The sequence below is a fragment of the Ahaetulla prasina genome, chromosome 1, assembly GCF_028640845.1.
Source record: "Ahaetulla prasina isolate Xishuangbanna chromosome 1, ASM2864084v1, whole genome shotgun sequence".
Taxonomy (NCBI): domain Eukaryota; kingdom Metazoa; phylum Chordata; class Lepidosauria; order Squamata; family Colubridae; genus Ahaetulla; species Ahaetulla prasina.
Genome location: NC_080539.1, coordinates 196,821,853 through 196,843,993, shown reverse-complemented (window position 1 = coordinate 196,843,993; position 22,141 = coordinate 196,821,853). Strand labels below are relative to the sequence as shown.

General features: G+C 39.6%; 1 protein-coding gene across 3 annotated transcripts in view; it reads left to right on the top strand.

The window, feature by feature from the left end:
* The window catches only part of PARD3B (par-3 family cell polarity regulator beta), a 603,755-nt gene that overhangs the window by 166,644 nt on the left and 414,970 nt on the right, over positions 1–22,141 (top strand). For all 3 annotated transcript variants that reach the window (XM_058186680.1, XM_058186671.1, XM_058186683.1), the window contains exon 4: positions 1,056–1,165. In XM_058186680.1, coding sequence (XP_058042663.1) covers positions 1,056–1,165 — 110 coding nt within the window. The remainder of the gene's footprint in view (positions 1–1,055; positions 1,166–22,141) is intronic.

Below are 22,141 nucleotides of genomic sequence, written 5' to 3'. Positions count from 1 at the left end.
TTGCAACCTATTCCTTTTAAAAGGAAATTGGACTAAATCATGGAGAATCTGCTTATCATATGCTGCTAATCGTGATGACTGATTGAGTAAAGTGAAATGCTTTCTTAATTCCTTTTTACAATTCCTTTTTACAATACATACATTATGGATTTTATTGACACACAAAATGTTTTTCTTTCTTTTCCTGACATATTTGGAAATCTCACTCAAAATAATTTTTGTTTTCTTTCCCATACTAAAAAAAAAAGGCAAGAGATTGTTTTGTAAGGTATTTTTGAGTCCTTGTAGAAATATTATCCTGTCCCACTCACACATGCACACTCCATAGGTGTTAAAAGTCTTTATTGAGGCTTCCCAAGCCCTGAATAGTTTTCCCCAGGAATTCCCTATTTCTGGGTCTAGTTTAGTCTAGTCTAGTCCAGGAAAAACCCAGCACAAATCCACAGCGCAAAGGCAAGTCTGCAAGGCATGTTCAAAGTTCAAGAGGCATGATCCAAAGTCCAAGGTACAGAATCCAGGTCCGGGAGCAAATCAAAAATCACAGCGGCTGAAGAACGTACAGCAGTGCATTGATGAGTTGTTCCCAGCATCGTTTCCCTCCATGTGCTTCAAGGTTACAGCCTATCAAGAGGGGCGAGGCTAGCACCTCACAAGTAGCCTGGCTGACCTTCATTGCACTTTCCTCCTTAGCCCTATGTGCTCTCAGATCTTGAGGAGGAAGCAGTTCTTCCTCATCTCCACTGGCCAGCTGCAGCTGTGCTCCCTCTGCCCAAAACCTCTCGGCTTCCTGGCTGCAGCTGTGCCTCTCCTGTCCCCAGCTCAGCCAGCCACTTGTCTGGTTGCCCTCCTGCAACCATTGCTTCTGGCTTGGAACCTTAGGCAATCTCCTGATGTTCCTTCACATCTTCCCCCAACATCCCTGGAACTGGCTCTTCTTCATTTGAACTGGCATCTGGAGAAGCATCCACAGAAACTATCATAAATATATAATGTTATAAAAGTGAATTATTCTAAAGTGATCCTAATTAATCAAATATACTCTTCTCTCTTTCTAGGTACCCCACTTTTGGTTAGAAGGAGTAGTGATCCAACTGTGGGACAGCCAGCTGATTTTGTGCCAGGAGCTTCACATGTTAATCACCATATTTTGAAGTCCTCTGTGTCAGTAAGTATCTTGTGCTGTCAGATTCTGACATTGTTTCTAGCAGTATTAGGATTCTTACAAATCCCGTTGTTAAGCAGTTTATATTCTATTAAGCTTTGTTATAATTACTCAAAGAGTGACTTTTGGCAAAAAAAAAATAATCACAAACATCTGGGACAATCTTCCCAATTTGTTTGAGAAAGTTTCTTTGTCTAGTAAAAAAACGAATGGAAGAAAGATATTTATTCTGAAGCTACAGTACTATTTTGGTCACTGGATTACAACTTCACTTCTCCTTAGTAAAAACTCAAATGCAAAATACTTTAAGCAGAATTCCAATAACGTGTTTCCTTAAATCCTTTTTACAACAACTGGGTATGCTATACGAAAAACTGCTCCTGAAATTTATGAAAATTCTAAAAATGTTTGTCTGATATGAAGAGCTACAGTTCTGTATGTGTGGGTACATTTGAAAGAAAGAGAAAAAAGAGAGGAATTCTGAAGAAATGATGCGTAGAACATCTGATATTCCTTCTATATACACGTGTGTTGTGCAAGTATTATTTTTCATCTCAATGGAATACAGAAAATTCTAGATGCTATAAAACTCATGATCACAATAGCAAAACATCTTCAGTGTTTTACTAGAAATGAGAAAAATTACTCTTCAGAGCAATTTTACATAGTTATTAATGTAGCAGCTGCATTTGGTCCCAGCTGGTACTTCTAGTTACACGTACATAACACACACACACACACACACACACACACACACACCCCTACATAAATGTATATAAATTTGAAACATTTTGTTTATTTGATATAACCACTTGCCCCTTATGTTAAGTTTAATTAAATTTCAGATGAATTAAAAATTAAATAAGATTTTAATTCTTATTCTGGTAGCCATGCTTGCTACTGAAATCCAGACTATTTGTATTTCCTGGATTACAATTAATGGTAATTTCTAGTATATAATACGTATAATTGCCCAAATCTTCTTCAAACAAAAATCTAATGATTTTGCAAGAATTTAAAATCAAAGTAAACTTAAACACAGAGGAAATAAAATTTGATTTGTGTTGATTATATGAACATTTCAATGTTGCTTTCTTAACAATAAAATGGCACATATTTTTCCAACATTTTTTCAACTTCCTAGTTTAGTCTATAATACTGCGATTTTCTTGTGGTATCCTATTCAAGTTCCAATTAGATTGATCCTGGTTGACTTTTTAGATTATGCTGTTTATTAGGTGCTGCTGTTTGAGGTGCGTTTGAAATAGTACTGTAGTGAGAAAACTTTATCCTATTGTAGTAAGAAAACTAAAACGTGTCTAATAATAGGAAAAAATAAGGAAACTACAAATCAAATAATAATTTAAAAAAATAAAGCAACTTAAAAGAAACCACTCTGTAGTTATACATATATATGAACCAGTTTGAAATCTAAGAAAACAATATATTTAATGGATCATAAAACACAGATAAATTCATGGCTTTCATTAAATAAAGATCCTTTGAAAATGGAACCAAACAAGATAATTCATTAGTTTGACAATTAGCAGAAAAGCCAAACCTGAATTCACTATGTATGGTGTAATTAATTCATCCAATTAAATGAGTGGTATTAAGGGTGAATAAATGAAAAAAATATAAGTCTTAATGAAAAGCTTCATAATAATTACCATAAACCAAGGAAATAAAGTACTTTTAAAAATAAGTTACAGGTACTAAAGGAGGATAATGAAAATCTAAATGCAAATATAGGAGTATTATTGAGAAAAAATAGCTAGTTACAAAAAGAAAGGATTCAAACTATAGAGATAAAATAGTATTAATTAATGAAAATGTATAGCATAGACAATTCTAGATCCATGGAAGTGAAGAAAAAGCTTACAGCATTAATTTTCAGGAAGGGAAATTATACAACAAATGCTGAGTTGTATAGACCAGCTTTCAATGCAGATGATAAAATCATCGCAGGACTTTTAGCAAACAGATTAAATAGTTTAATTGGTAACTACACAAATATTAAGCTGGATTGATTAAACAAAAATACTTAATTTATACTTGCCATATTAGCAATCCACATATAAACAAAGAAATCCACTCTGGAACTTTCTTGGATGCTTCTGAAGTGTTTAATAGTACGAATATACTTGTTTGGCAGTGTATCCTTTATAAATCACCAATATTAAATTGATTGCACGAATCTGTTTTGCACTTTTAGCAAGGTAACTGCTAAACAGGTGATTAGGTACGAGTCTAATGTTTGGAAAAGGTGATCATTCTCCTCTCTATTGTGTGCTTTTGTCATTGAGTTATTTAAACAGTTAAATCTGTGTGTAAAGATATTAATATTTTTCCACCCAGAATATAGATAGTCCTTGCTTAACAACTCACTGCCCAAAGTCCCCCTCTGAGGGAGATGGGTAGTTCAAAAATGTGAAAAACAAATAAATAAATTTGTTCAGTGACCATTTGAAGATACCTCAGGGCTGATGAATGGTACTTATGCCTGATCCCTGAAGTTATAGCCATTGCAGTGCATTTATCAATAGCACTTCTGGACTAATGAGTAATGAGTAATGACTAATGACTAATGTCTAATAACTAATGACAGCTGAACTTAGATTTATATTTGTAGAGTGTGAGATAACTAGTAAGGTCTTCTTCAGCTGATCCTTTGTAAGTCAGCCACTCTTTTTTTCTCTCTAGTATCACCTGGATTATTACTGAGGATAGTATTTAAAACAGTTATATACAACTGGATGGATGGATGGGTGGGTGGGTGGATGGGAAAGAAGGGAAGGGAAGGGAGGAGAGGAAGGAAGGAAGGAAGGAAGGAAGGAAGGAAGGAAGGAAGGAAGGAAGGAAGGAAAAGATAGATAGATAGATAGAAAGAAAGAAAGAAAGAAAGAAAGAAAGAAAGAAAGAAAGAAAGAAAGAAAGAAAGAAAGAAAGAAAAGTTTCTGATGAGCTTCTTGGATGAGAAGTGAAACGTCTTCAAGGAAAAGTCCAGTTGTCTTTTGGAAAACCACCTTTGGGTGGCATTGTTGCAAAATTACTTTGTAACTGAATGGTCACTGCCCAAGGATGTCACTAAGTGAGCTCTATTTCCTGGAAGTGGCCTGGAAGGCAGTCTAGCACTTGAACAAGCATTTCATAGTTCCATATCCTGCCCAAAGAGACAGAAATATACATGGTTTTAAATTAAATAAAAATTAAAACATTTCTTTCCTAAACAATTTTCAAAGAGTAATTTTAACATTTTTTAAACAGTTTTTAGAAGAATTTCAAGCTATTATTTTATAGATCAGTGAGCTATAGTAGGCAAAAAATGCATACACCTTTTGCTTTAACAGAATTGACAGTAGGGACTTAAATCTCTATTGTACTTTTTAGTTGTTTATCTCCAACATATAATAAATTAATTGGAAGTTTGAATTGCACAAATTTGTCAATCGAATTGCATAGATAGTCTGAGTGAAAATAAACAATTTTCACTCAATGCTTACCAAAATTATGTTGTAACATTCTCAGGCATGAAACATTTTCAATTTGATTGTCTAAATTCAGCAAGATTAATAAGTTTCAGGTCTGGTGTTCCTTTGAGATATGAACATAAATATTGCTTCAATTAACTTGAACATGAGTGTGGATTAATTTAACATAATCCTAAAAATGCAGTAAAATATGTACAAAACTATTTTAGGGTTAGGGTTAAGTCATTTTAGGAATGGAATGTTCCAGAGAATTCCAAAATATTTTGTTTCAGTTCTTAATAACATTTGGAAAAACCAGCTTCAGAAGAGTCAAATTGCTGTAGGAAGTAGAATATTTTGTTCCTGAAAACAGTTTTTGCACATCAGTTATCTATTACAATATAAGGAGTATTCCTTTAGCACTTTTAAAGGGATGCAAGAAATTGGCAGTGGTGGCGACCTATACAGTATATATAGCCATGTACTGGCTGTAGTCAATCTTGACTTTTTTTTTCATAGAAAAGTTAACCTGTTAATCAATGGAGGATATTTTATTTATTATATTTATCAAATGTTTAAAACCATTCATTTAAATCACAGAGGGACTCTGGGTGGTGTACAAGTGAGCAATATTAAAACATAAAAGACGGTATAAAAGTCACTGGGTGTTATGCCCTGTGATTCTTGATGAGTGTCTCTTGTATTTTTATGTAGACTGAGAGCATATGCACCAAAGACAAATTCCTTGTGTGTCCAATCAGACTTGGTCAATAAAGTATTCTATTCTATTCTATTCTGTTCTGTTCTGTTCTGTTCTGTTCTGTTCTGTTCTGTTCTGTTCTATTCTATATTCTATATTCTATATAAAATTTACAATTTAAAAAAGCAAGGATATATTAGAAATTAATATTAAAGTTAATTAAAAGGTGGGGGGGGCTTTCAGGGCATAACCAGCCCCATGGCTACATGCTTTTCTGTGAGTCCCAAGCATAGCTGCAGAGCCATGCTTGCCCACCTCACCTCTGGAGGAGAATGTTCCACAGGACAGTGGCAATGGCAGATAAGACTCACTTCCTGGACCCCACCAGCTGGAATTCTTTTAAGTGACGGGATGCACAATATGCCTTCCCTGCCTGGCCAGGTGGAATGGGATGAGTTAATGGAACTGAGACAGTTCTCAATTATAATCTGAACCTCTTACCTGGCTTTAAAGATCGTAACCTATACCTTAAATTGGACCCAGAAGCAAACTGGCTTCCAGTTTTTACATGCACTTTTCTTTGAATGTCCAAGATCGCCCCTTGTGGTCACATTTTGTAAGTTTGATAATCTACACTTGCATTAAAAGCACTGTTGAATCTAGCACAGAATGAAATAATCATCACAAAATGACTGTTGTGGGAGACATGAATAGATGAGAGTAGTAGTAATTTGCCAGAAGGAAGTAGGAAGCTAAGCCCAAGACACCCTCTAACTCAATTTGCTTCAGTAACTGTGGGGGAAAAGTAAATACATTTCAAAACTCTGGCATATAGTTACATTGGCCTTCATTTTCTAAAAATGTGTATGGGAACTGCATGGATCCGCAGTACCAGTTTTCATATACCACGTCACACATATCCATCATGTTATTCCCTGTTGAGATAAGCAAGCACAGGGAAAAAGTAAGTCAAGAAAATTAATGATGTGAGGTAAGAAAAAGAGAATAGGAGATAAGATCTAAACCTACTATGCCACTTGCCAGATGTGCTATAGATATTGACATTAGTAGAGAAAGTATAATCTCAATTATAGACATGTTAATGGAATTTCTGCCAAAAAAATTCAGCGGCTGAGGTCAAGGAAAAGTGCCTTTTCAGTTGTGGTCCCATCTCTGGAACACTCTACCTCTTGAAGTGAGAACTGCACTCATATTTTTGGCCCTCTGGAAAAGTATTAAAACTTGGTTTTGCCAGTTGTATTAGGGCCCTAGGGGGCCACTTATTGCTGGAAGTGGTTGACAGGGTAAGAAAACCTCACCTCTGTACTATTCATCTCTTGGTTCCTTATTTTTTGCATAGTTTAAATTATTAATTTGCATAAATGTTTATACATTTATTTAAATTTTAACTATATTCTACATATACATGAGCCACCTAATGTGACTTCACTGAAGAGATGGGTGGCATATAAATTTAATAAATATTCTAAATTACTAGCCTTAGTTGTAACTCATCACATATGAAGCATTCCCTGCTAACGGTATAAGGATTAGCTAACCATTTTAGACACGTTTTGACAGGTACACCACAAGCTCAGCCAAAGTCCAGTTTTACCCCAGATACGATCATGTTATTCTGTGTGAGGTAGGATATGTGATCCAAGAATTAACTCATAAACAAATAAACTGTTGTCTGCCTCCTGCCAACTTGAAGTATATGCAAATCAGATAGGGAGTCTTGAGTGCCCATGCAAACGCTAAAATATATTATATCTTAAGGTAATATACCTGTCATCTGGTATGTTGCTCTTAAACCTCTGCTAACATATATAGTAGTGAATTAGAGTATGTTCTGGTAGCTCTGTCTACTTTGGAATTATAGTTAAAAGAATGTTCATATTTCTTTTTATGCATTTTGGACATGAAAAAATTAACTTGAAAAGTTAGTTAATCCATTGCTTGGTGTATTTTAAGTTTCTTTATAAAAAAGGAAAAGAGAAAGGGCAAATGCTAATTGCTCCTATAGTGCTAATTTTAATTTCAAACTATAGGCGATTATGTTTCAGTATTTTAACAGTATAACATCTATCATGTTCCAGCCAAATTAATAGTATTAGATTTTTTTTACATATGACAAATGAAATAGTGTTGAATTTCAAAAGTTTGTATTTGAGATAAAGCAACACCATTCATTTAAAAATCTTAAAGCTATAATGCGTATATTTATAAAAAGGAGGGGAAAGGAATGAAATAGTATTTAAATTTTATGCTATTAAATTATACACATGAACAGAGTGGTTCTTGACCCAGTGAGTTATTAGTTATAGAATATGTATCTCCAGCTGTTCAGTTAGGCAGTGGTTAAGAGTCTGATACCTTATCTGTGTCTGTTTTTCAAAAGAATGGAAGCGCTGTGATTATCATTGTTCTTGGTACTGTTAGTCTAGTCAGATTAGAAAGTATTCCATGCTTACACAAATATTTCTGGTAAAATTTAAAGATACATATTGTCTTTTGTATGTATCTATTGTCTATTGTATGCATCTAAAGAAACCTACTGTGGAAAATAATGTATTATCAAAGATATCTATATATTTTTCTGTCTATGATTGAAATAAATTTCTGTGTTTATTTTAGTCATTGTCCTTGTAAAGGGACCTGGGGTGTGCATTTTGATTCTATCCTTCCAATATTTGGGCTCCTTATATCATGGAATATTGTCAACATTAGAGATAGATTCTCATGTGTTCAATTCCTCAAAGACCTAATAAGATATCTCTCCCAATGTTAGCAGATAATGTAAATTGTAGGTCTGACATGTTCAAATATTGTAACAATATTCTTTTGCATCACCACATGTCCATGCAGAAGTGGCTCTGTGGCCAAATGCTCTTCTGCTATGCTCCTTGCAGGAAATCTTGGTTGACATTCATCTGGAGCAGGGTCACCAACCTTTAGGATCTCAGGGACCACTAAATTCATAATTTTAAATCCTGCGGACCACTAATATGAATTTAAAAAAAAGATAAATAGTATTTAGTGCAATATAAAAAATGCAAATAATTTTTCTGCGGACCACCAAAATTTTCTCACGGACCACCAATGGTCCACGGACAACCAGTTGGTGACCACTGATCTGGAGCATTCTGAAAACATATCCGACCTAAGAGTACAAAGCTTCTTTGTAGCTTTTTTTGCCTGATCAAAATTCTGTGTGTCCTAAGTTCCTCGATTTTGTGCTTCTTCTTTTTTTTCCTGTTCATTGTACTTGTGACTAATGAATTGGACTAATTCTGATGAACACCACTATTATTTTTTTTTCTATTTTATGTTTTATTCTCATCCTTTATTATATCTATGGATTTTAGTGTGTGCCTCTGAATATATTTGAAGTGTACTGTGTGTTCTGGCTGAATGACTATAATAAAAATTAATCTAATCCTACTTTAAGTGCTCTTTTGGAACATTGGATATTGTGTTGTGAAGAGCAGAGATTTTGAGATATGTGGAAGACTGTTCTATAATTTAGGAGATAACAGGTTGCTTCTTTAATGACTCATTTGCGTTCTAACAGACTCTTGACTTAGGTAGTACATTTAAAAATGATGCTGATAATAACAAAAGCCCAGTTGCTACTGTATGCATTTAAACTGTGGGATTGTATGTATGAAATTCTTCTAATCAGCATGAGAGCTTGTCTAGAGAGTGCTTTTGATGTTTGATTAAATGATCACAGGAACATCTGGAGGGAGTTAGATTTGGAGTTGTTGCTGTGATGTACTGTAGAAGCCAAAACACACTTGCAATTTTCATCTGCTTGATAGGGTGGAGAGATGATGCATGACTTTTTTTCAATTCTTATTAAGAACAGCTTTCCCCACCCCTCCTCAGCATAAATAATTATACCTCATAACCTAATTTTCTTATGCCTTTTATCTGGCCAGCAAATAACATACATTTTGTTATTTTTAACTGGAAAAGCTGTGGTAAATATGGACATGTAAAATTTTTAGCTTAAGTGAAAAGGTGAAATTTAATGGGATGCATTTTGTGATTTCAACATTACTGATTTCATTGGCTTGGGGAACTGGGATAACGTCAAAGCAGGGAGAGATCAAAGTACAGTTTAATAGTTTCTGTCCTTTTCATGACCTGATTTTATTTCTGTAATCTGTACAGTTCTTGTTGGATTGTCTGTTTTCCTGTTTTATTTGAGCTTTTAGCAGACAGCTTAGTAGAAAATAGAAAAGTAAAAACTATTGGTTTGGGGGCATGTTGTGATCAAATCCAACCTTTATTAGGGTCAAAGAGCAACATGAGGGTGAGCTACAGTCAGTTAAAAACATAAAAATTGTATCAGAGACTACAAAAATAATAATTACAAAATTTAAAAGATGTAAAACAGATATATTGGGGGGGACATTAATATGTTGTAATGTCTCCTATAAGAAAAATTAATCTTGTGTGGAAAATATACCCTGTAATGTGTGAAGGACAGTGCTTTTTAATCATCTTTGAATTTTAAACAACTTACACCAATACAGTCTCATAGCCTAGCCCTGAATAAATGTGTAAAACATGATTAAAATCATTGGTGTAGTCATCAAGGCAATAGCTCCTCAGACATGCTGATTGATACAAGTCTTAATATATTGCTTTCTGTAATCTAAATTTAAACAATTGGTTTTATAGCCTGAATCTCCAAAACAGAGTTAGAAAGACTAAGGCTCAGTATAAGCCAAAAACAACATAAAGGTGCTCTTTGGGTATTTATAGAATAAGAGGAAAGTCAAGGAAACAGCTGGACCACTGGTTGGTGAAGATGGCAAGATATTGATGGGCCACAGGGAGAAGGCTGAATTGTTTACCCTGACTTGCCTGTGCTGCAGATCAAAATAGGCAAGGAATTGGTGAGAGAACACCTAGCTGCTTAATAATAATAATAATAATAATAATAATAATAATAATAATAATAATAATAATAATAATAATAATAATAATGAGGAGGAGGAGGAGGAGGAGGAGGAGGAGGAGGAGGAGGAGGAGGAGGAGGAGGAGGAGGAGGAGGAGGAGGAGGAGGAGGAGGAGGAGGAGTTGGAAGGGACCTTGGAGGTCTTCTAGTCTAACCCCCTGCCCAGGCAGGAAACCCTACACCATTTCAGACAAATGGCTATCCAACATTTTCTTAAAAATTTCCAGTGTTGGAGCATTTACAACTTCTGCAGGCAAGTTGTTTCACTGATTAATTGTTCTAACTGTCAGGAAATTTCTTCTTAGTTCTAAGTTGCATCTCTCCTTGATTAGTTTCCACCCATTGCTTCTTGTTCTACCCTCAGGTGCTTTGAAGAACAGCTTGACTCCCTCTTCTTTGTGGCAAACCCTGAGATATTAGAATACTGCTGTCATGTCTCCCCTAGTCCTTCTTTTCATTAAATTAGGCATACTGAGTTCTTGCAACCGTTCTTCATATGTTTTAGCCTCCAGTCCCCTAATCATCTTTGTTGCTCTTCTCTGCACTCTTTCTAGAGTCTCAACATCTTTTTTACATAGTGGCGACCAAAACTGAATGCAATATTCCAAGTGTGGCCTTACCAAGGCATTATAAAGTGGCACTAACACTTCACGTTATCTTGATTCTATCCCTCTGTTTATGCAGCCCAGAACTGTGTTGGCTTTTTTGGCAGCTGCTGCACACTGCTGGCTCATATCTAAATGGTTGTGCACTAGGACTCCAAGATCCCTCTCACAGTTACTACTATTGAGCAAGGTACCACATATACGGTACCTGTGCATTTTGGTTTTTTTGCCTAAATGTAGAACCTTACTTTTTTCACTGTTGAATTTCATTTTGTTAGTTACCGCCCAATGTTCAAATCTGTCAAGATCTTTCTGTATCTTGAGCCTATCTTCTGGAGTGTTGGCTATTCCTGCCAGCTTGGTGTCATCTGCAAATTTGATGTGTTCCCCATCTATCCCCTCGTCCAAGTCATTGATGAAGATGTTGAAGAGTACTGGGCCTAAAACAGAGCCTTGGGGTACCCCACTGCATACTTCCCTCCATGTGGATGTAGTTCCGTTAAGGACTACACGTTGAGTGCGGTGGGTCAGCCAGTTACGAATCCATCTGGTGGTGGTGCTATCTAACCCACATTTTTCTACTTTATCTAGTAGTAGGTTATGGTCTACTTTATCAAATGCTTTACTGAAGTCCAAGTAAATTATATCGACAGCATTCCTCTGGTCCACTAATTTTGTCACTTTGTCAAAGAATGCAATAAGATTAGTCTGGCATGATCTGTTTTTGACAAACCCATGTTGGCTTTTGGTTATTACTTTGTTTGCTTCTAGGTGTTCGGTGATTCGTTGCTTGATTATCTTTTCCAGAATCTTCCCTGGTATTGAGGTTAGGCTGATAGGTCTGTAGTTTCCTGGATCTGTTGTATTTTCCTTTTTTGAAGATGGGAACTACATCAGCTCTTTTCCAGTCCTCTGGCAGTTCCCCTGTGCTCCAGGATCTTTGAAAGATACAGTTCAGTGGTTCTGAGATCACGTCTGCCAGTTCCTTCAGAACCCTGGGGTGTAATCCATCTGGTCCTTGTGATTTGAACTCATCTAGGGTAGACAGATGTTCACTTACTATTTTTTCCCCTATTTTAACTTGTGTTCCTAATCTGTTTTTTGTGGTGCTGTTTTTGATAGGGTGGATTGTTTTTTCCTTTTGTGTAAAGACAGATGCAAAAAATGAGTTAAGTAGATCTGCTTTCTCCCTGTTGCTTGTCACCTTCTTGTCACTTTCTCCCAGCAATAGACCAATTGTTTCCTTGACTTTTTTCTTGTTTTTAACATGTTGGAAGAAGCTTTTCTTGTTATTTTTTACTTTTGTTGCTAGCGTTTGTTCATTGTGAGCCTTAGCTTTCCTTACTTCATCTTTACAGGCTCGGACTATTTGCTGGTATTCTGCCTTAGTTATTTGCCCCTCTTTCCACTTTTTATACTTGTCCTTTTTGTCTTTCAATTTGTCAGATAGTTCTTTATGTATCCATGCTGGTTTCTTTTGAGATCTATTATTTTTCTTCCTCATTGGTATTGTGCTAGACTGGGCTTTTATAATCTCACTTTTCAAAAGTTCCCAAGCTTCTTGAGTTGTTTTCCCCTTGAGGATTCTCATCCATGGAATCCTTCTCAAGCTCTCTCTGAGTTTATTGAAATTAGCTCTCTTGAAGTCCAAGACTCTAGTTTGACTTTGTTCTACTACTTGTGTTTGCATAATGTTGAATTCCAATATTGCGTGATCACTTGCCCCCAAGATTCCTATAGCTTCAACACCTACTATCATTTCATCTCTGTTAGTGAGAATTAAGTCCAATATGGCTGATCCCTTTGTTCCCTTCTCTACTTTTGGGAAATAAAGTTGTCTGCTAGGTTTGTTAGGAACCTGTTGGATTTTCCACTTGGTGCAGAGTTTGTCTCCCAGTTGATGTCAGGGTAGTTAAAATCCCCCATTACTACTGTGATGTGCTTCCTACATACCTTAGTTAGCTGACTAGCAAAAAGTTCATCTACTTCCTCTGTTTGGTTGGGTGGCCTATAGTATAAACCTATGGCAATATCATTTTTCCTCCCTTTAATATTGACCCAAATGCATTCAAGATAATTTTCATCATTGTTGTGCTCTATTTCTGTAGAGATGTAGTTATTTCTTATATATATTGCAACTCCTCTTTTATTTGGTCTATTTCTTTTAAATAATTTATATCCCTCTAGCTGTATGTTCCATTTGTCAGTTTCATCCCACCAAGTTTCTGTAAGGGCAACAATATCATATCTGCCCACATTTAGAAGAGCCACTGTTGTTCCAATCATTGTTGTGTTGCCCAGAGTCACCTTCAGTGAGATGGGTGGTTATATAGATTTGATTAATAAATACATTTAATTTGCAATTTTAACTATTCTAAACTCTTATTCTTTTCCCTAGCATTAAAGATTCCCCAAATTAATGAACATGTTATAACACTCACTGAAAACTTTCTCTAAAGTCATGTCCATGGCTCCCTACCTGTACTTCCATTTCAGTAAAGCATTTGATAAAGTAGACCATAGCTGCTTTTTAATAAACTGGAATGATTTGAGGTATATGGTCCTACTACAAAATGGATATGCAGTTCAGTGAACAATTGCAACCAGTGTATGTGGGCCTACATCCACATAAAGGGAGGTATGCAGTGGGATACATCAGAGTGCTGTCTGGGGCCCACAACTCTTCAACATCTTCATAAAGTACTCAGATGAGGTAATAGAAGGGATTCTCATATGGTTTGTGGATAATATAATGTGGTGGGGCTTGAGGTAGGCTCAAGGTCCACAAGGATGTTGTGGGACTTGAGCACCTTATTACTGGACGATAATAGGTTGTTCAATGATAAGAAATGTAAAGTTCTTGTCAGTCTCCAAGGTAGGCCAGACAGGAAATACGATTATATGAATTAATTCTATTAACACTACATTGACAGAATCTTGCAATACAAATTTCCCCCTGCTATTTTTAGTTTCTTGATGCATTAATATAGGGCCTTCCTAAATTTCTTTTTCTGATGAGTAAGCCATTGGGGCCTTTTGCGACTCATACCTGATTGTTTCCTAGGCAACATTTCTAATAAAGCTAATAAAGCCCCCCTGATTTGCGATCTTATTCAGGGGGAGTCCGCGGACCTTATGGGCATTACAGAGACCTGGTTGGGTCCGGAGGGGGGGGTTCCCCTTGTTGAGCTGTGCCCTCCAGGTTTCCGAGCATTTCATCAGCCGAGGGCCCAAGGTAGGGGTGGGTGGGTGGCGGTTGTCATTAAGGAAGATCTAGAGCCGAGGGAGGCCATTGTTCCTCAGATTGCCGGTTGTGAATCCCTCTATGTGAGGTGGGGCCATAGGAATCAGTTGGGCTTGTTGATCGCGTACCTGGCTCCTTGCTGCGTGACCACAGCCCTGCCCGAGCTGTTGGAGTACTTGCCGCTGTGGCAGTTGAGACCCCCAGACTCATAGTCATGGGGGATTTCAACTTGCCATCAGCTGGCTTGTCATCGACTGCAGCTCGGGAGTTCCAGGCTTCCATGACGGCCTTGGACCTGATTCGGGTAAATGATGGCCCCACGCACATGGGGGGAGGCACACTGGACCTGATTTATATCTCTGGACAGTGGTTAAATGATCTGGAACTAGATGATTTAGTAACAGAACCAATGTCATGGTCCGATCATTTTCTCCTTCGACTAGACTTCCGAACCGCCATCCACCATCGCAGGGAGACGGAACCTATACGGTGGTTCCGTCCCAGGCGCCTGATGGACCCTGAGAGGTTCCTGACGGAGCTTGGGCCATTTCCTGAGGATCTGGCCCACGGCACGACTGAGGAACTAGTCGCGGCCTGGGAACGGGCCGCGGCTGGGGCCTTGGACCGTGTCGTGCCTTTGCGACCTCTGACCCGGCGCAGATCTCGTCTGGCCCCTTGGTTCTCCGAGGGGCTGAGGGAGATGAAACGCCGGAGAAGACGTCTAGAGAGCACCTGGAGGTCCAGCCGTTCCGAAGCTGATCGGACACTAGTTAGGTCCTATTCTAGGACCTACCTAGTGGCAATGAGGGAGGCGAGGCGCTCATACGCCTCCACCCTCATTGCGTCGGCAGATAACCGCCCGGCCGCCCTGTTTCGGGTGACCCGCTCCCTCCTTCATCAGGAGGTGCGGGATGACCCGTTGCAGGGACGTGCCGAGGAGTTTAGTGGTTATCTATACGATAAAATCGCTCAGCTCCGGGATGGTCTGGACCGAAATTGGGATGATCCAAGCGAGGGAGAGGAGACACGTCTTGTTGAGTCCATTTGGGATGAGTTTGACCCTGTGGCTCCTGAGGACGTGGACAGGTTGTTGGGGAGGCTTCACGCCACTACATGTTTACTGGACCCGTGTCCTTCCTTGTTGGTACTGGCCACTCAGGAGGTGACACGAGGCTGGCTCCAGGGGATTATCAACGCTTTGTTGGAGGGTTTTCCTGCCGCCTTGAAAGAGGCGGTGGTGAGACCCTCCACAAGAAGCCCTCCCTGGACCCAGCTATTTTGGGTAACTATCGTCCAGTCTCCAACCTTCGCTTCGTTGCGAAGGTTGTAGAGAGTGCTGTGGCGCGACAGCTACCCCAATACCTGGATGAAGCCGTCTATCTAGACCCGTTCCAGTCCGGTTTCCGACCCGGTACAGCACGGAGACAGCTTTGGTCGCATTGGTGGATGATCTCTGGAGGGCCAGGGACAGGGGTTATTCCTCTGCCCTGGTCCTATTAGACCTCTCAGCGGCTTTTGATACCATCGACCATGGTATCCTGCTGCGCCGGTTGGGGGGATTGGGAGTGGGAGGCACCGTGTATCGGTGGTTCCGTCCCAGGCGCCTGATGGACCCTGAGAGGTTCCTGACGGAGCTTGGGCCATTCCCTGAGGATCTGGCCCACGGCACGACTGAGGAACTAGTCACGGCCTGGGAGCGGGCCGTGGCTGGGGCCTTGGACCGTGTCGTGCCTTTGCGACCTCTGACCCGGCGCAGATCTCGTCTGGCCCCTTGGTTCTCCGAGGGGCTGAGGGAGATGAAACGCCGGAGAAGACGTCTAGAGAGCACCTGGAGGTCCAGCCGTTCCGAAGCTGATCGGACACTAGTTAGGTCCTATTCTAGGACCTACCTAGTGGCAATGAGGGAGGCGAGGCGCTCATACGCCTCCACCCTCATTGCGTCGGCAGATAACCGCCCGGCCGCCCTGTTTCGGGTGACCCGCTCCCTCCTTCATCAGGAAGTGCGGGATGACCCATTGCAGGGACGTGCCGAGGAGTTTAGTGGTTATCTATACGATAAAATCGCTCAGCTCCGGGATGGTCTGGACCGAAATTGGGATGATCCAAGCGAGGGAGAGGAGACACGTCTTGTTGAGTCCATTTGGGATGAGTTTGACCCTGTGGCTCCCGAGGACGTGGACAGGTTGTTGGGGAGGCTTCACGCCACTACATGTTTACTGGACCCGTGTCCTTCCTGGTTGGTACTGGCCACTCAGGAGGTGACACGAGGCTGGCTCCAGGGGATTATCAACGCTTCTTTGTTGGAGGGGGTTTTCCCTGCCGCCTTGAAAGAGGCGGTGGTGAGACCCCTCCTCAAGAAGCCCTCCCTGGACCCAGCTATTTTGGGTAACTATCGTCCAGTCTCCAACCTTCGCTTTGTTGCGAAGGTTGTAGAGAGTGCTGTGGCGCGACAGCTACCCCAATACCTGGATGAAGCCGTCTATCTAGACCCGTTCCAGTCCGGCTTCCGACCCGGGTACAGCACGGAGACAGCTTTGGTCGCATTGGTGGATGATCTCTGGAGGGCCAGGGACAGGGGTTATTCCTCTGCCCTGGTCCTATTAGACCTCTCAGCGGCTTTTGATACCATCGACCATGGTATCCTGCTGCGCCGGTTGGGGGGATTGGGAGTGGGAGGCACCGTGTATTGGTGGTTCTCCTCCTATCTCTCTGACCGGTCGCAGACGGTGTTGACAGGGGGGCAGAGGTCGACCGCGAGGGACCTCACTTGTGGGGTGCCACAGGGGTCGATTCTCTCGCCCCTTCTGTTCAACATCTATATGAAGCCGTTGGGTGAGATCATCAGTGGCTTTGGGGTGAGATACCAGCAGTACGCGGATGACACCCAGCTGTACTTTTCCACCCCAGGCCACCCCAATGAAGCTGTTGAAGTGCTGTCCCGGTGTGTGGAAGCCGTACGGGTCTGGATGGGGAGAAACAGGCTCAAGCTTAATCCCTCCAAGACGGAGTGGCTGTGGATGCCGGCACCCCGATTCAGTCAGCTGCAGCCACGGCTGACTGTTGGAGGCGAGTTATTGGCCCCAAAGGATAGGGTGCGCAACTTAGGTGTCCTCCTGGATGAACGGCTGTCGTTTGAAGATCATTTGACAGCCGTCTCCAGGGGGGCCTTCCACCAGGTTCGCCTGGTTCGGCAGTTGCGCCCCTTCCTTGATCGGGATGCCTTGTGCACGGTCACTCATGCGCTCGTTACCTCTCGCTTGGATTATTGTAATGCTCTCTACATGGGGCTCCCCTTGAAGTGCACTCGGAGGCTTCAGTTAGTCCAGAATGCAGCTGCTGGTGATAGAGGAGCTCCACGTAGCTCCCATATAACACCGCTCCTGCGCAGACTGCACTGGCTACCTGTGGCCTTTCGAGTGCACTTTAAGGTTTTGGTTACTACCTTTAAAGCGCTCCATGGCTTAGGGCCTGGGTACTTACGGGACCGCCTGCTGTTACCATATGCCTCCCACCGACCCGTACGCTCTCACAGAGAGGGACTTCTCAGGGTGTCGTCCGCCAAGCAATGTCGGCTGGCGGCCCCCAGGGGAAGGTCCTTCTCTGTGGGGGCTCCCACACTCTGGAACGAACTTCCCCCGGGTTTACGGCAAATACCTGACCTTCGGACATTCCGTCGCGAACTAAAGACATATCTTTTTATTCGCGCGGGGCTGGCTTAAATTGAATTTTATTAAATTTTAATTTCTTATTAACTAATTTTAAATGGGTTTTTTTTAGTTCATTGTATACTTTTCAGGCCAATTTTAAAATAAGTTTTTTAATTGCATTTTAAATTGTATATTGTACTATCTGTTTTATTTTGCCTGTACACCGCCCTGAGTCCTTCGGGAGAAGGGCGGTATAAAAATCAAATAAATAAATAATAAATAAATAAATAAACATTTCTTCCTCTCATTCCCCAAGATCATCCATACATTCCATTACAGTTGTGGATTTAGGCAGGATAAGCCAGATGCACAGGTACCAGATAAGCAGTCTCTGGCTCCACCATATAACTTGTGAAAAGGATCTTCATAGAAATGTCCTGGTAGATCACAGATTAAGTATGAGCTAGCCATGTGCTGCCAGAAAAGCCAATGCAGTTTTAGACTGAGGTATAACATCAAAATCATAGGAAGTGAAAGTAAAGCCAGCTTTATGCTGCACTGAATTTGAGGTACTATGTCAAATTCTGGCTTCCAAAATCCTACCAAGACCAAATAAAAGAAGTTGATATTGTTAGACTAAAGAAGAAAAGGCTAAGGAGACATAAGAGCAGTCTTCCAGTATGTGAAGGGATATCATAGGATAAGTGTGTAAATTTACTCTCTACAACATTCAGTGGTAAGAGAAGAATTGATGAGTAAAAATGTTATGGCAGGAGATCCAAATTTGGAATAAGGAGAACTGTGAAAGCTATTAAACAGTAGGATAACTTGCCTCCTGAAGTTGTGGGTCTCCCACTGGAGGTTTCAAGAATAGATTGAACAGTCATTTGTTTAAGGTGGTATGAGAATTCCTGCACTGGGCAGGTTGGACTACGAGACCCCAAAGGTTCCTTTCAACCCTATGTTTCTATATCAAAGTTGTTAGAGGATTCTCCAATATGTTGTAGCTGGTGAGCACCAAATTTGGAATTTTGAGAGCACATCTTGAACATTTACCTCAAATCATTGCAATGGAAGAAGACTTGGCTAATTATAAACTTAGAGAGGTTGTCATTCACAACTTGTTGTCTTCCCAGAAGACAAACTGATGAATTTTTAAAAAACAGTAACATGCTTGAGGAGCTAAATGTAAGTCAGAAATTGGATATGAATGCTAAGACAGAGGTTAGAATTTAATTAATTGAACAGCAGAGCCATTCTTTAAAATCGGCAAGGTTTTATTTTACTCCAATACTAGTTTCAAAGGAGACCATTTAAGACTTTGTAATAAATAATTAGGAAGATGGGTAGAATTTAAACACCCAATTGTATATTTACTGTGATTAAATACATATCCCAGAGTGCAAGAACGAAATTTAACAGGTTGTGTAGTAGCTGACTTAATCAATTATGTTGATGTTTCCAAGGTGCCTAAGCTTGTTTTCTTTCAGTCTCTTTCTACTATTTCAGCTTGCTTAAGGTCAGAACTCTGGATTTAGTTTGGATCAGTGAGGTTGATGATCTCCCCTGAAAAATTTGAGAAAGGATGCTAGGAAATAGAGCGCAAATAAACCAGATTTGGGCGATTCCGCATTGAATAAATCAACATTAGCAAAAAAATATTGAGCTGCTTTTTCTCTTTTTCCTTTTTTGAAACGCTTTATGCATTTTGGAGGGTGCTTCATAAGACATCACATCTGAACTAAGGCTCAAATGCCTTTCCAAAGTGAAGCAGATTGAGGCTGGCACCTTTTTCTGTTTTAATTTTAAATAGTTGTCAGATGCTGAAAATGCTTTGAAGTACAGAGATAAACAAAGAGCTAAAACTAAATTAAAAGGAGAACAAACAGCATTTTCTGTTGGGGCTTTTGAACTAATCTGAATTGATGTAGTGGTCTTTTGCTAGAGTAGTAAGTCTGCAAATATTATCCTATCACTCTAAATTGAGTTACTATATATGCAAGAAACAGAAACAGGTCAAAATTGGTTTATCTGCCCAGAGTTTATATCTTTGTTTGGAACATTGGAACATAAACCAGTTGTTTTTTTACCTGATTAGTTTTTTTCTTTTATTTCCCTTAACTTAGAATGGGTGGTAGCAAAGCATGTCTAAGGCTATCCTAGCTTTAAAGTAGAACATGTAAAATGTCTGTACTATCTATTTCCTGAAATAGAGGCAAGTATGAATTAAAGGGCATTATAAAACAAATAGAAATGTGAGCAATTATCTTTAATTCCGCTAAGTGCTACAATTATTACCAGCCTGAGTATGCCACTATTTTCACAACCACAACCTTAGCCTAGCAGAGGCTTAAAATACTTCTTGTCAGCTAGAGCGACAATGAAGCTTTGCTAGAATAGATGGTACAGTTGTTTGTCATAGTAGTGACATTTTCAAGAACTTGTCTGTAGAGGTTGTAACATCTGTTATAATATAAACAGGAATACTCATTTTTGAGCAATCCAATATCAGTTTAGGGATCTGAATAATTTGAAAATACCTGCTTTCTATAAAGTTTTGGGAAACTTTATTGTTTACATAGGCTTATTAATGAATACATTTTTAATGCTGTGCTTGGATCAGATTAGAAGTATTTTTCTATTCATATCTGTTCAGTTATGGTGGTAGACCATGCAATTAAAACCAAAGGCCATATTAATAATTTGCAATCTTATTCTCATTGCATGTACAAATATTAATGTCAAATGTGATGGTCTTTGTTTAAGAAAATGTATAAACAATCCCCTTCTCCTCCATTTTTCTTTAAAGGGAGGTTTCTTAAATCTGTCAGTAATTTCAAATTAATTTATGTATCTTGGGCATAAAATTATGAAAAATATTGATTTATATAGATTTTAAGAATGCCTGACTTCCAACAACTTCGGATGTTTCACATGATTAAAAAAGCCAGAACAATAAAGGAACAAATGACATATATCCAAAATACCACAAAATCTCTCAGGGACTCACCACCCTCTATCTCCAAGCCTGGGAAGATAGCCAGGTTTTCAGTGCGTTTTCAAATATCATCAGGATAGAACCATATAGATCTCTAATGTTCCCAATGTATTAATGCCTTTTCTTTTCAGAAGCTGTTTCAATCTCTCCAATCCCACAAGGACATAAATATGTCACAAAGAGATACTTTGAAATCCCCCTTTTGTAGCAGAACAGAAGGTAATAGGGATGTATGGAATATTACAAGCCATTCTGTGGATGGAACACGTAGGTTTTCAATAGCCTGTGCCCAAACCAAAGTTTTAGAAATTTTGCTTGAATATAGAAAGAAACACAACTGTTTTTCAGATATGGTCTGGAAGGCGTTTGCTATGGGTAGAAAAGGTTCAGAAGGGAGGAAAGAGGGAAAACCTCTGGGACAAGTTACTTGCTTGGCAATGGCAGGTGCAGTTATTATGACTGAGGGGAGTCAGGGAAGAGAGAGAGAATGGAAGTTGCTGAAAAGATCAGAATGGTAAGGCCAGTGAGGTCTGCTCCACTGAGACATCCGAGGCAGTAATTAAGAAGAAGCCAAAGAGGGACAGGAGTGCACTGAAATAACGAAGTAGGTGGACTGGTTAGGTATGATAAAAAGTAGATAAAAAGTGCCACACTGGGAGCTGATTCCCTTCTGCAGAGACTATCGCAACAAGGAACAAGGCTTTCAGATTGGCGGCGGCAGCAGCAGCTGAGGGGAGGCAGGGAAGGCACTAGAAGCTGGTCGGCCAGGGGGATGTGCTTGCACTGGGACGTTCATGGTAGCAACTGAACAGAGGTAGCAGACAAAGTTTTATTTTGGACAAACTGTGTCTGGTTCAAAATAGTTCAGCAGAACTTCCAGAATGTGAAGGTTTATAACGTAAAAATAAACTGTATTTTCTGTTTAGTTCATACCTAGAGCTCAACTAGTACACTGCTGAGAAAAAAAACAACCATCTGTTTAGGAATATTTAGCACTCAGAAGTGGTGTATTTTAATCCCGTTAACAGGTTATAAATGTGTATGAGTTTGTGCAAAAATTAGGCACAGCACTGCAAACTGAAAATCGTGGAACTCTACCATCAGCATATGCATCTTTTTTTATAAACTTCACACTGCTGAACTAGATTAAAAAAACATACACATCTGGAAATATATTGGAGGAGGCAAGCATTCACAGTTTAGAGGCTCCCTGAATTCATTGTTCCAATTTTCCTTGACTTTGGCTAATAATATGAATATGTCATCCATTTCTTAATATAATCATTAAACAAATATAACACTACCTTTAAATATAACAGTGCCCTTTATTATATTATATCTTC